Here is a 13,631-nt window from a genome sequence, read left to right as displayed (position 1 = left end):
TATTCCAACCTCTTCCCCAAATCCCAACCCCTGCCCCCCTCTTCTCCACCTATTCTCTTGAGCACGTGGCTCCTCCCTCCTGGAAAGTGGCAAGCGCCTAAAGGTGGGCAGAGGAGCAGGGATGTGGCGCGCTGAGGGGGAGGGGAGGTGGCAGGTGAGGGGAGCTTGGCAGGCCGCAGCAAATAATTCCACAGGCTGCATGTGGTCCGCTGACTGCGTGTTTGAGAACTCTGTCATAGATCATCTTGTTCTGGCTTGAGTTTCCGAGCTGTGCCTGCACATGTTCCTCACACCAGAGCCCAAGGAAGTCAGTGAGTTCTCTTTGGTCCAGGAAGATACACAAAACATTCATAGCACTTTTTGATAAGATCCAAAATGATCTGAAAGGTTGGGAGCTTGCTTACTATGGTGGCAGTTCACAGATCGGTTTCAATAGCTCTTCATCATGACTTATGGTCAAAGTGACCCCTGGATAATGGAGTGAAGAAAGGTTAACTGTCCCAATTTTGAAAAAATACACTATTACACTAAATTCACTTGACAGTAAGGCATGAGATAAGGTTATCATTTTAGAATTATGGTTGATTTCCCGGAGCAGGTTTACATGGCTTTTTTACAGTATTTTTGGAAGGGAGAAACTATCTGATTTTAAATTGAGTGCTGAGCCACTCTTCCTCTGGGGGCTTTCCTCTTTCAGCCTCACTGTACATTGATGGTGGTCAGAAAACGAGAACTGACTAAACCTGATGAAAAATGTATTTGTCTGTAAGATTTTGTACTTAACGCTTTTTAAGTTGCATATTCATTATTTGAAGAGGCAGCTGTATCTAATTGTGAAGTCAAAAGATTTGAAGTGGTTTTAGGATTCTGTTAACACTGAGTCTTGAGCTAATGTCTTGATCTCTTGATACTATGGTCAATCTAGCTGCTGAATTAGATGAAAGACAGATCTCATAGAAAGCCACATCCTCCATTTAAGGTCAAGATATCCAAGAGATGTTTCTGTTTAAAAAGTGCACCCAATTATTGTGTGTGCTGTAATATACCCTACTTATAGAAAGTTTTGTTACACTGTGAGACACATTGTTTCAATATGCCATGACTTGAGTCAGTTTTCTCTAGAGGAATATTTCAGATTATTATACTGTAAATAAAGACACTTAAAGAACATTCAGTGAAGTGAGGCAATAAAATATGAAACAGGACACAGTAAATGATACTACATATTTGCTCTGGGTAGCAAACTTTCGTAGCTTATGATACAAAGTTCATTGTCTCTATCAGTTATATACCAAAAAGTGAGTCTTTTTTCTACTACGAGTCAAACAACACATTCTTGATCTATAGCCGAACTGTAGTTGGGGACGCTAATTCTTTCTCTCTGTCAACTCCTCTGTGGGAAAAAGATGTACAAGATTCTTCTTCTGTAATTTTGTGTCTTTATTTATGAATCAGAATCACAAAAATAGGTTTCTGAAGAATCTTTTGAAACCTATTTTGTTCGAAATGTTCTTTGCAGGTACACTTCAAATTGCCTTGCTTTGGTTACATGCATGAATGACGAGCACAAATTATCTTTCCTTAAGAAGATCTTCAATCCGGATGAATTAATACGTTTCAGACTAAAGTAAGATGAATTTTTACATTGAATTCATTGCATGATTAAGTATATTTGGTGTAAATGACATCCAACTGCAATAATAAATGTGGGTACTAATTTGACAGGCTACTGGAAGAATCACAGATGCGGAATGTAGAGAGCGCCCTTGTTTTGGCCAATCCAGATACATCTCTTTGGCAGAGAGAGAAAGGGCTGCAGTACACACGAGGAGACATTGTATCAGGTGACCTCTCTGCAAACGTAATAGCAGTATGTGGAGTTGTGCTACCCAGGCAACAACTTGTGCCCAAAGAACAGGTAGGTACATCCTTCATAGAATCATAGATTATTAGGACCTCAGGAGATCATCTAGTCTGACCCCTGCACAAAGCAGGACCAATCCTGAAATCGCCCGCTCAAGGATTGAGCTCACAACCCCTGGGTTTAGCAGGCCAATGCTGAAACCACTGAGCTATCCCTCCCCCCTCAAAGAACACCCCAGATCCTTAACTGACCCCCTTGAGGATTGAACTCACAACCCTGGGTTTAGCAGGCCAATGCTCAAACCACTGAGCTATCCCTCCCTGCCTCCCTCCTTGATTGTGGCCTAATTATTAAAATGTGAATGCTAAGAATTGACCTACCTTTTTTAATTTCTTAAGTGAAATTGAATGTATGTAGTACTTGTGGCAAATTTTATTTCAAGCTGTGCCATGCACTAAGTCACTATGAAGTGGAATGTTGGTACTTCAGAGGAGCTATGTACTGGAATGAAGTAGTTTAGAGGTTAACATGGTGATTGTTTGATTTTTATGTATCAGTTCTTGTAAGCTGGCTCTGAGAGAATGTTCAGCAGCTGCTTTTCCAACTCTATATAGTATCTCCTTTCGAGATCCAGAGGCTTTCTCAAGAATATGGAGTCATGGTCTAGCCAACAAGGGGGTCCAAAACAGTCATTTTTACCTTCACGGAAATGATTTTTATACCATCTGAGTTTATACCGTCTCTTTGCCAGCAGTTACTCCTCAAAATAACACATTTTTAAACATTTATTTTTTAAATAAATTAAAACTTACTCTATGGAGACTGCCACTTTCCTGCTAATAGACAGGAAAAGAAAACAAATTGGAAAATATTTCTACACTTAAATTGATAGGAAAAGCATGACCATGTTCTGCAGAAAGAGTCTGCCTCTAACCTGTTCTCCCCATTTCCACCCTCTGTACTTCCTGTAGCTTCAGCCAGCACTCTAGACCACTCCCCAGACTACCTTTCTTGCTTTCGCTCTAACGTGAGTTCAACTCCTGACTGTTCAGCTTTAGCACAAGTTATTTAATCTAAAAGCACTGTTCTGGAGAAGTGTGTGGAGAGCATCAGTTTTTCAGCACTTCTGAAGCAGTGTGGGAATCAAGGAGACAGAATTTTCAATTCCTGAATTTCCTGGACTCTGTCTAGTAATAAAATTACAAGAAAAATAAAACTGTATTGACCGTCTATCAATTTTTGTAAGTAATTGAAACTTGTTTAAATTAGGAGTTCAAAATACAACGTTCTTCATATTTTCGATGAAGGATAAGTTCCATTTTCTGTTCTAACTCCTCTCTCCTTGCTTGCCAGGAAGACGGCAACTTTTGTGGAATAAACTGTAGAAAAGTTAAGATGAATTGATAATTCATTTTATACCCTGATTGGAAAATATAACTTCCCTTTAAAAAGTCTAAATGCACTAAAATAATCTGAGTAAAAGATGGTGTATAATATTTGGTATATTTTTTTTAATGGTCATACATCAGTGAGTTTAGTGGCTCCACGATGTTGTCTATGCAAATACGAATAGATTCAGCACTTTAATCTCATGAGTAAGGTTATCAGTAAACAACTGCTGTTGGATTATGGCAAGGCTTTGTCCTGTAACACGGAGCTGCTCAAATGACTTCATTTGCTATGTACATCAAATGATTTTTTTTAATAGGTAAGTCTGATATACATTGGTGGAACATTAAAGTAATCACTCTACCATTATTGCATCTGTAGCCAGACTGGTTTTTGAGAGCAAATTAGCCCATGCATACACTTTTATAAATTGTATATTTTTATTGTAGGTTTTTGATGGGTTGAATCTGTATTTTAATACTAACCATTAAATATTGTTTGTTCAGTCTGCATTCTCAATGACCCATTATATCATTTGGGATAAGCTCCTAGTTAGAGCTATATAGCCGGCATTTTCTAGAATTCAGACTAATTTTTATGAATGCAGCATTGGAGCATTCCAGTAATATTGTACACAACTCATCTATGAATAAACACTTCAGTATGGTAACTCAAGTTCTCTACCCTAACAGGAAAGTACCATTAACCATTTTGTGCTGGTTGAATCCACCTGCATGAATCTGCAAAACCTTGCGCTGGCAGTAGCTTTCCAGAATCCTGTATTATTAGAGGGACCAATAGGATGTGGCAAAACTTCTTTAATTGAGTATTTAGCAGTCATTACAGGAAGAATGAAGCCCCCTCATATTCTGAAAGTTCAACTTGGAGATCAGACAGACAGTAAGGTAATGGAAAAATATTCCTGCTATTTGGGAAAGGGTGAACTCATTTATGATCGACACTCAAAACCCCATCCTTATACATGGACTTACATTACTTAAGTTTTGAAATGTGAAGTATTGATCTGCAGCAAGTTCAAATTCTTAATGGGAATTGAAGAATTTGAAAATGAGAAACTTCAAGATTCGGGCTTAGTAAGCTTTAAATTCTTCACAAAAACTGCATCACATCAATTCTTTTTTTTTTTTTTTTTTTAGTTACTACATCTTTTAGGGCTTGTGTACATGAAAGAGCTGCTCTGATTAATTAAAGGGGTGATTTTAAAATGATTTAGTACAGGGGTCGGCAACCTATGGCATGCATGCCAAAGATGTGAGGCACGCGAGTAGATTTTTAATGGCATGCTGCCATTTAATGGCTGTCGGGACTCCTGCCCAGCCCAGCCTGGCCCGGCCCGTTCTTCTCCGCCCTCCCCCACCGACCGGCCGCCTTCCTGTAGTGTGCTGGGTTCTTGCCCCTCATCCTCCTCTCTGTCCCTCCCTCCCTGCTAGCTGAACGGGGGTCGGGGAGGAGTGGAGTCAGCATGCTCACTGCTCCTGGCGGAGGCAGAGAAGAAGCAGGGACAGGGCCTTGGGGAAGGGGAAAGGGGGTAGAATAGGGGTATATCCCCTCCCGCTCCCTCCTATGAACACCCTACGACCACAGCCCTCTGCCCTGACCCCCCTCACACACACCCAGCCCTCTGCCTTGAGCCCTGCAGCCCCACACACCCAGCCCTCTGCTTGACTCCTCCTCCCCTACACGACTTCAGCCCTGACTCTGGCACCCCCACACATACCTAGGCCCCCCCACATCCCATGCCCTGACACCTGAACCCCCCTCACATGCCCCCAGCCCTCTGCTCTGACTCTTGCACCCCCCACATCCCCACCACCACTCTTAGCACCAAATGGGAGCTCTTGTCCCGCCCAACCCCCTGCCCACGTTCCCACCTGCACCCCTTGCACCAAATGGGAGTTACCCAGGCAAGCACTCCACACCCAAACCTCCTGCCCCAACCCTGAGCCCCCCTCCCTCATTCTAGCTCCTGGCCAGACCCTACACCCCAACCCCCAGCCTGCTTCTTCACCCCCAGCCCTGTGCTCAGTGCATTCCCACCCTCAGCTCAGTGCAGAGAGAGAGAGGAAAAGAATGGGCCAGAAACAGGGAGAAGGTAGGTACCCATTGTATGTGGGCAGGGCTGGGACTCCAGACCGACAGCGGGCTGAGCGGGTCTGGCAGCTGGGATCCTGGCTGGCAGGAGCCAGTGGATGGAACCCCTGAGTGGCAGCGGGTCTGGGGTCCCAGCTGCCGGCCCCACACAACCTGCTGCTGTTGAGCTTAGTTGTAAGATCACCATCTCAGGAAAGTGTGATGGGATTGGAAATAAGTAGCAAAGTATAAAGGTAAACAAAAAATTTAAATATATAACTGAACTATCCAAGAAATGCTTAGAAGAGGAGGGTATCTGTGTGGCACAGAATTTCTAGTGTGTCTCTTGAAAGAGCTTTTTATTTTAAAATGCATCTTATTTTTGCTTTATATGGAATCATAGAATCAAAAGGTTGGAAGGGACCTCATGAGGTCATCTAGTCCAACCCCCTGCTAAAGGCAGGACCATTTTCACTAAATAATCCCAGCCAGGGTGCGGTCTAGCCGGACTTTAAATAGCTCTAAAGATGGAGATTCTACCACCTCCCTAGGACCCTGCAGCACTTTAAGGTCCCTACCCCTTTTGTTTCCCCCTCCCCCTTCCACTCCCCTGCTCCCTGCTGCCCCAGGGCAGTGCCCAGAGTCCAGGGCCCTTTAAATCGCCACGGGAACCTGGGGCAGGCAGCATGGACCAGGCAGCCTGGAAAGACTGGCTGGGGGATGCTGACCCCCCTAGCCCCGCCCCTTCTGCCTGAAGTCCCGCCTCTTCCAGGAGCGGGGCTGCCCCTCCCCGTACCTGTAAGTATCCTGAGTTACTTTCACCCCTGTGTAGTAGTAGTAATGTTCTTTATTAGATTACACATTTGAATTTATATTCTTGCAAAGTGCCATTAACAGATAGGCCTGCAGTGTTTGGGATGCTTTGTAATCCTAGATAATTATACATGTGTATATGTAGATATCTTAAGATACTTCATCATGGCCCTCTTAACCCGCGGTCGTGATGGGTTGACTTTCAATACCTGCGCGTAAACGGGTCTTTAGTGTATAGAGCTGTGCAAATCCGCGGATATCTGCGGACCATTTTTGTGGATCAGCTGTGCATATTAATTGGTTTCTGCGCAGCGCTCTAGAGACATTGTATCCACACACTGCTCTAGGCAGGCTATGTATATGACTTGCCTACTGGTGTCAGATATATTATGTAAGTTATTTATCTGAGTTTATCAAGACATAATAAGCCAGTTTTTATTTATTGCTAACTTTTTTTTTTGCAGACGTTACTGGGTATGTATCGTTGTACAGATGTGCCAGGGGAGTTTGTATGGCGGCCTGGAACCTTGACACAAGCTGTCACCAAAGGGCACTGGATTCTGCTGGAGGATATTGACTATGCTCCTCTGGATGTGGTATACAATTTACCTTCTCCTATAGGGAACATTGTAAAATAAGTGGGTAATGGTTTGAGGCAAACTGTTAGTTGGTTTTGAAGGCTAATGCCCAATCAGCTGTGGTGTGTTGACACCTTGGATCTGATGAGTTGTGGAGGGGGCAGAGGGGAAGGGAGGCAAAGGGAAGAAAATGATCATTAATTAGGTAACTGAATTAACCAATTGGTACATTCATTCTTTTTCACCCACCTGTCCTTGCCCCAGCTGAGACAGTATAAAAGATTATATCATATTGTGCTCTGGAACAAGTACTGTGACATGTATCTTAATTGATTCCTAATAGTCAGAACTAGTATTCATTAGAGAGATCTCTTCCTTATATCAGTGACTGGAATTCTACACTGCCTATTGTACTGACATTCTGCAAAAATTCAAATTATTACTTGTATCCAGTCATTTTTTCATAGCTCTATAAAGCATCCTTTATGGGACTAACTCTGCTGCCAGTTTTAGTTTTACTGGCATGCAGACTTTCAAATCATAGGGACCCTATAACAAAGCCAATATGTAGCCTCTTTATGAATTTAGGTCTTAAGCAATTTTATGGGCTACTTGAAATATTCTGAAGTGTCTTATTTTAAAAGGTAAACTACAGGTTAATGTAGTCTGGATTTTTTATATCATCTGTACTTTTACTTTATAATCCCATGCTTTCCTACAAACACCTTCTCTATATTTGAGTATTTTACCACTCAAGTGTACACAGAGGATTGTACACGTCCTCACTTCTGTAGGCTGAGCTTATTATATGCATCAGACTCCTTGCATCCTGCCATCCTCTCTCCCCCACTAATGAGCTCCTTGTATGGTAACTTCCTCGCACCCCCAGCCCTTCCTCCAACCTTTTATTTCTTGTCTTTTTATTTGGGATGTAAGTCATTCAGGATGTCAACATTTTATACTCTGTTGGGGTGATGGGCAGCCCTGGAATGTGAGGATATTGTTATGATGGAAGGTATTGATGGCTGCCATAAACAGGGTCTTTGATTTAGAGCAGAGGTGTGCAAACTACGGACTGCGGGACTGTCCTGCCCAGCCCCTGAGCTCCTGGCCAGGGAGGCTAGCCCTCGGCCCCTCTCCGGTTGTCCCCTCTCCCCCGCAGCCTCACCTCACCACACCACCAGCACTCTCGTCCGCAGCTCCTGCAGGGTAGTGTGGGGTTGTGGCTGGCTCCAGTGGGGCTGCGAGCTCCTGCTGCTCTGAGTGGCATGGTAAGGGAGCGAGGGAGTTGGATAAGGGGTATGGGGTCCTGGGTGGCAGTCAGGGGACAGAGAGCAGGGGGGTGGTTGGATGGAGTGGAGGTTCTGGGGGGGGAAGGTCAGGGTGTTACCCGGGGTTCTTTCAACCCAAAGCTCTTGGTAACTTTTACTCTGTGTGAGGTGGTGTCAGGAAATAAATCAGGGGAGACACGGCTGTCTGACTGATAGATGGCTAGCACAAACAGGACAACACGAGTGCTTTCACTTAAAGCTAAACTCTGCCTAGTCTCAAGCACTTACACATGTCCACAGCAAGTTAGTAAAACATCCCCAACCCTTGATAATTACCAAAGCTGAGTGTGGCTCTCGAGCGATGCAGTGGCAGGCTTCCGGTGGTCAAATCTTCCGTCTGCCGGTGGGGACTGCAAGATGTATCCAGAAGGAAAGTCCAAAAAGAGTCCCAAATGAGTCCAACTACCTCAAACTTTTCCCCCTATTTATACATTAGTAATAGAATGACATGTCCCTTAAAGAAAACTTGTTAAGTAAGCAATTTCAATGGTCAAGCAAGAGGTTCCTTCTGATTATTGATTAACCAGGTGTGGGTTTTTCCAGAATTTGCAGCATTGAGGCCCCAATAGACATTCCTGGGGCACATACATACATTTTAAAAGAGCAGGATCAGCAACTTCAACACAACTCTTATCAGGAAGGACACGGGGTCAAGCTGCCCTTTCTGTGGCACCCCAAACCCCCCTCCCATCCTCCCTTGGTCAAGCTGAGACTGTTGAATAGGCTACTTTTAACAATAAGCCGTAGTGGTTTCAGGCACTTCACTGGTTTGCCAAAATCTCCCCTTACAAGGGGCGGGGGTCCCAGAAGGGATGGTCAGGGAACAAGGAGCTGGTGGGGTTTGATGGGTCCAGGGTTCTGAGGGGGTGAGTAGGGGGTGGGGGGTAGGCTGTTTGGGGAGGCACAGCCTTCCCTATCTGGCCCTCCATACAGTTTTGCAACCCTGATGTGGCCCTCGGGCCAGAAAGTTTGCCCACCCCTGATTTAGAGAGAGACTTTGCTTGGCCAATTGAAAAGACGAGGCTTCAAACATGCCTCAGACATGCAAGGGTGAAACTACCCTTTAATCCATTGGGCTATCAAAAGGCAAGATTTCTGATTTGTGTAATGCAGTGAAAAAATAGGGATACCACAGTGGTCAGGGTGAAGAAAGATGAAAAGGAAATGTTGATGGTCATTTTTCTATCCATTCTGTATTAAAATGTGAATGCCAGCAGAAAGAGCGTAGTAATGTACTTGCACTATGGAAGTTGCTGCTGCGTGGTGATAACTGGGACTGTTCAATCCTTATCAGTGTCAGTTAGAAACAAGTACAGTTGGATAAAGTATCTATGAGAGGAACTGCTGGTGAGCTGGCATATTAAGGTAGCTCAGTGTAAGTGGGCTGGTGACTCATGAAACAAATGCAGTCTGGGTGGTTGAGCTTCTCCCAAAAGCAGGAGTATTGCTTTGTTTCCAAGGTAGGAGTTCTTTCTCTTTTTCAGATCTCTGTCCTGATTCCTCTTCTGGAAAATGGAGAATTACTGATTCCTGGTCGTGGAGACTTTTTAAAAGTGGCTCCTGGATTCCAGTTCTTTGCAACCAGAAGGTAGGCATGTAAGGTGAAATGAACATGGTGTTAATTGGCTGCTTTTAAGCTGAAGGCAACAAGAATAAGGAATTCAGACTGACATTAAGTTCAGACAGCTAGAATGCGATACATAGACTTTATTAATAAAATATGTAAAAGAAATGCATTAAATATCAAACAGCCTTACAGTAGGACTGGATCTAGACTTGTAGCATCTTATGCAACTGTTACTTCAGCAAGATTGAAGGCTTTGTAGGTTAAAAATAAGAAAGTCAACAAATACTCAGATTGGATGGTCCTTCATTTTCCTTTATGGAGAGTGTTTTTGACTCAGAATGATAATGTGCTCTCATTTTCATGTTGTTAAAACTAATCTGTAAAATATTTGATTCTCACATTTTTGTAGTGCTTATGAAAGTTGGAAGTGTACTGAAGTATATATAGTGCACCATTTAAAGGGATATTATTGAGCAGCATTTTTGCAACACTTTTCAAATCTTAAACAATTTTTTCCTGCTGCTTATGTTTTTGCTCCTTTGAGAAAACATTTTCTTCCTGTTGATCATTATTCAGGCTACAATTTAGTCATGGGTATTTTTAGTAAAAGCCATACGGGTCACAGGCAATAAAAATAATTCACGGCCCCTGACCGGTCCATAATATAAATACCTCTGATTAAATCTTGGGGGCACTGGCTGCTCTGTGACTGCTGCTTGGGCAGTCCCTGGGGCTAGCTGTCCCCGGGGCCACTCCAGCAGCAGCTGATGTGACTGTTCTCAGGGCCACCAGAGCAGCTGGCCTCTGAGCCCGCTTCTTGGGCATCCCTGGGATCAGCCACAGTGACCACTGCAGAAGTCATGGAGCCCTAGTCATTGTTTGTTGTTTGGGAGCTTAACCCAATATGCATGTGTCTTGATATAGTAGAATTGTTAGCTCTGTTGACGCTACTCTGGTGCTGCACACCTCTTTGGCAGAGCTGTGTCAGTGTTACTGGGACAGTCTCTAAATAGTCATGAGTGGGTTTGGTTTTCTTTAAATTGAAGGAGTGAATTTGAAAAAACTAGGATAGAATTTTAAGATGTGTAAGTAAAAGGCTGATAATCAGTTGCATGCACAGGACTGCTGCCATGGGGGGCATGGCATGAGCTTTGAGGGTGTGGGAGTGGGTAGCTGTGTGTAGGCTGTCTTAATGTGCAACAGTAGGCTTTGCTGGTGCGACCACTGCTGCTGAGGGGAGCCAGTAGATGGTGGGTTCAGAGAAAACTTTGTCCGGGAATTGAGCCGGGTGAGAAGATCCATGGACAGCTCCTTGGTCATCCTTACACTGCTGCAAAGGAAAGGGGCAAAAACGAGGGTTGTCTGGCAAGGAAGAAGGAGCAAAACAGGAGGAGGTAAAGATGAGGAGCAGTGAAAACTGGAGTAACAAGGGCGGAGAGAGTGACAAGAAAAGTGAGACCAAGGCGGGGTGAGAAACAACTGGTGACAGCAATACAGTGGCAAACAAGGGCAGTGTCCTTTCCCGTATATGTGAAGTGTGATCTCTATAACAAGAAATACCCTTCCTCATCTGCTGAAACTCTCACTGATGCTATGTCTGAAGGAGCTCTATGGATATTGAGATATGGAGCCATGGGGAAGAGCAGTGTGCTCCTGGCACTGTCCTGTCCAGACCTGACAGACTTTGCAGCTCAGTTATAATTTCCCCTGGTCCATCTCTGTAGCTGCCTTAAGCCCTAGTCGTGAAAGCATGGATCCTGCAGGAGCAATGGGAGTCAGCACAGAACTCAGAGTTAGGACAGATGCAGCAACTATTTGTGTGGAGTTGAGAACTGGAGAGAATCTGGGAAGTGAGGAGACATAACTCCTCTCCTCATTCCAAGTCCCTCCCCTAGATAGGGCAACAAACTTGGTAAGGGAAATCTCCAGAGTAGTTTGCTGCTGCTCTGGCTCTCTTCCTTCTGCATGTTTCTCTGTGGGACTAGGCAGTTTGGGACAAGAGGAGAACTATACACCAATAAGGGGTGGGTAACATGGAAAAGAGACAGGATGACATGCAGCTTCTGCTATGGACCCTGGGAACCCTGTGCATTCAGATTAGCCCAAGACAATTGTGCTAAATGTACTAGTTCTTTGAGACATTGGAATAGTCCTATGGTAGAATATAATGGAATTTTAAATTCTTCAGTTAAACACTATGTAATATGCTATATGACTCCATTGGGTGCGTTTGTTTAATTTAGAGTCTTCAGCTGTGGTGGTGGTTGGTGCCGACAGCAAAACAGCCATGCTACTCTTCTGGACAAGTATTGGACCAAAATTCGGATGGATAACATGAATAAAGCAGAACTCAAAGAGGTAGGTGGAGTAATGTCATTATAGAGCACCAGGCGTTGTTCCATAGTAAAGGTTTACAACAGAGATTCCATAATAAGCCTGATTTTTGTTTCTGCTGTTCAAAATCCACAAAATAGTCATATTGGCTTCAAAATGGATAGGTTAGATTTGGGTCAAAGGAATACTTACTGTACAAAGCTTGGAAGTGAATCACAGAGAGATTTTGGGCAACCTCAAAATAGAACAGTCCAACACAGTTCTTTAACATCTCTAGGGAATGTCTGCTTCGGTTGAGCTTAGTATAGTACATCAAATGGCAGCTGGAGAAGAAACCTTCCATTTGAAAAGTAATTTCCTAGCCCTTTTCTTTGCAGGTATGGAGCTCAAAGTGCAATCTGAGTGTGAAGAAGGCTTGTCAAGGGGGTATGGGGCGGAGAGACTTTTTTGGTTCTTTTTGTGCCCCCTGTGCCTCCCCCAATCAAAAGACTTGAGGGGAATGTTCACCCTTCTAATTCTCATGTAGGTGTGGAAGTGGTCCACAAGCCTCTTAGGGTAAGTCTGTGCTGCAGTTAAACACCTGTGGCTGGCCTGTGTCCACTGACTCAGGCTTGCAGGTCTGTAAAATTGCAATGCAGGCATTCGGGTTCGGCTGGAGACCAGACTCTGGGACCCTCCCCCATTGCGTTTCACAACCTAACCTGGGATTATGCCCTAATTTATCTCTAACTTGCCTCTGAATTATCGCATTTCACTTCACCCATCTTCTACTAGGCCTCGCTTGACTATTGTCAAGCCTGTTTTTAGGAAATAGATTTTTGGACCTACAGCAGATTTCGTTTACTAGCAACCCCTTGGTTGCCAGCAAAAAGTTGCTATTGTCCAACAATTGCTAATAATCAGGAAGTAGGTTTCTGAGACAGCAGCCAGGGAAGGAAATGCTGGGACGTGCCTTCCCTGGGTGCAGTCCTCAAACCGGATTGTGGGCAGACAGCAAAAAGGAGGGGGGGCTGCAGCCCAAATGCCAGGGTTTTCCAGGGAATAGGAGTACTGGGGACCCATGCAGCTGCACGGTACTTCTCTCTGCACCCTTTGGCTCAGCATGTCCCAGCACTTTCTTTCCTATATGGAGTGACCTGACATGGTGCAGTCGAGAGAGTGCAGGCACTGGGAGAGGTACCATGCAGCTCTTTCATCTGGGCTGCAGCTGCTCCCCGCACCCTGAAGCCTCCCACTCTGCCTCCAGCCTCCTCTCCCAGCCCACAGCCTGTTATCTCCTGTGTGGTCCCTGTGTGCAGGTTTGCAAGCTGCCCTCCCAGAAGGAAGTGCTGGGATGGCTGAGCACCATCCACAGGCACATTTGCACCACTGCAGCCAGGGAAGGCAGGTCTCAGCACTTGCTTCCCTACCTGCAGCTCTGCAGACCTGCATGCAGAGGGTGCTTGGCCCGTGCCAGTGCTTCATTCTGGGGCTGCATCCCCACAAACTTGCCTGAAGGTAGATCCTTTTTTCTCAAGTTTCTCAATAACTTGACTAATAAGTGGCATGCTGTTGTCAATATCCAAACCCCATTTACATTAAAATCAATGGGACGGGATTGCTTCCTGGCAAAACATTGCTATTAACTGGAAGTTGTTAATATCCAGGTTGCTATTAAGCAGAAT

The 13,631-nt window shown here is 44.5% G+C and overlaps 1 protein-coding gene and 1 long non-coding RNA gene across 2 annotated transcripts in view; one reads left to right on the top strand and one right to left on the bottom strand.

Moving 5' to 3' along the window:
• Positions 1 to 13,631, bottom strand: part of LOC142046567 (uncharacterized) — a 1,033,250-nt gene that overhangs the window by 588,410 nt on the left and 431,209 nt on the right. The gene's annotated exons all lie outside the window — the stretch shown is intronic.
• Positions 1 to 13,631, top strand: part of MDN1 (midasin AAA ATPase 1) — a 217,883-nt gene that overhangs the window by 17,130 nt on the left and 187,122 nt on the right. Inside the window, exons 4-9 of the mRNA XM_075063473.1 lie at positions 1,520 to 1,627; positions 1,726 to 1,918; positions 3,946 to 4,158; positions 6,622 to 6,753; positions 9,551 to 9,654; positions 11,877 to 11,991. Coding sequence (XP_074919574.1) covers positions 1,520 to 1,627; positions 1,726 to 1,918; positions 3,946 to 4,158; positions 6,622 to 6,753; positions 9,551 to 9,654; positions 11,877 to 11,991 — 865 coding nt within the window. The remainder of the gene's footprint in view (positions 1 to 1,519; positions 1,628 to 1,725; positions 1,919 to 3,945; positions 4,159 to 6,621; positions 6,754 to 9,550; positions 9,655 to 11,876; positions 11,992 to 13,631) is intronic.

The sequence above is a fragment of the Chelonoidis abingdonii genome, chromosome 3 (assembly GCF_003597395.2).
Source record: "Chelonoidis abingdonii isolate Lonesome George chromosome 3, CheloAbing_2.0, whole genome shotgun sequence".
Lineage (NCBI taxonomy): Eukaryota > Metazoa > Chordata > Testudines > Testudinidae > Chelonoidis > Chelonoidis abingdonii.
This window is presented reverse-complemented; position numbering and strand designations above follow the sequence as displayed.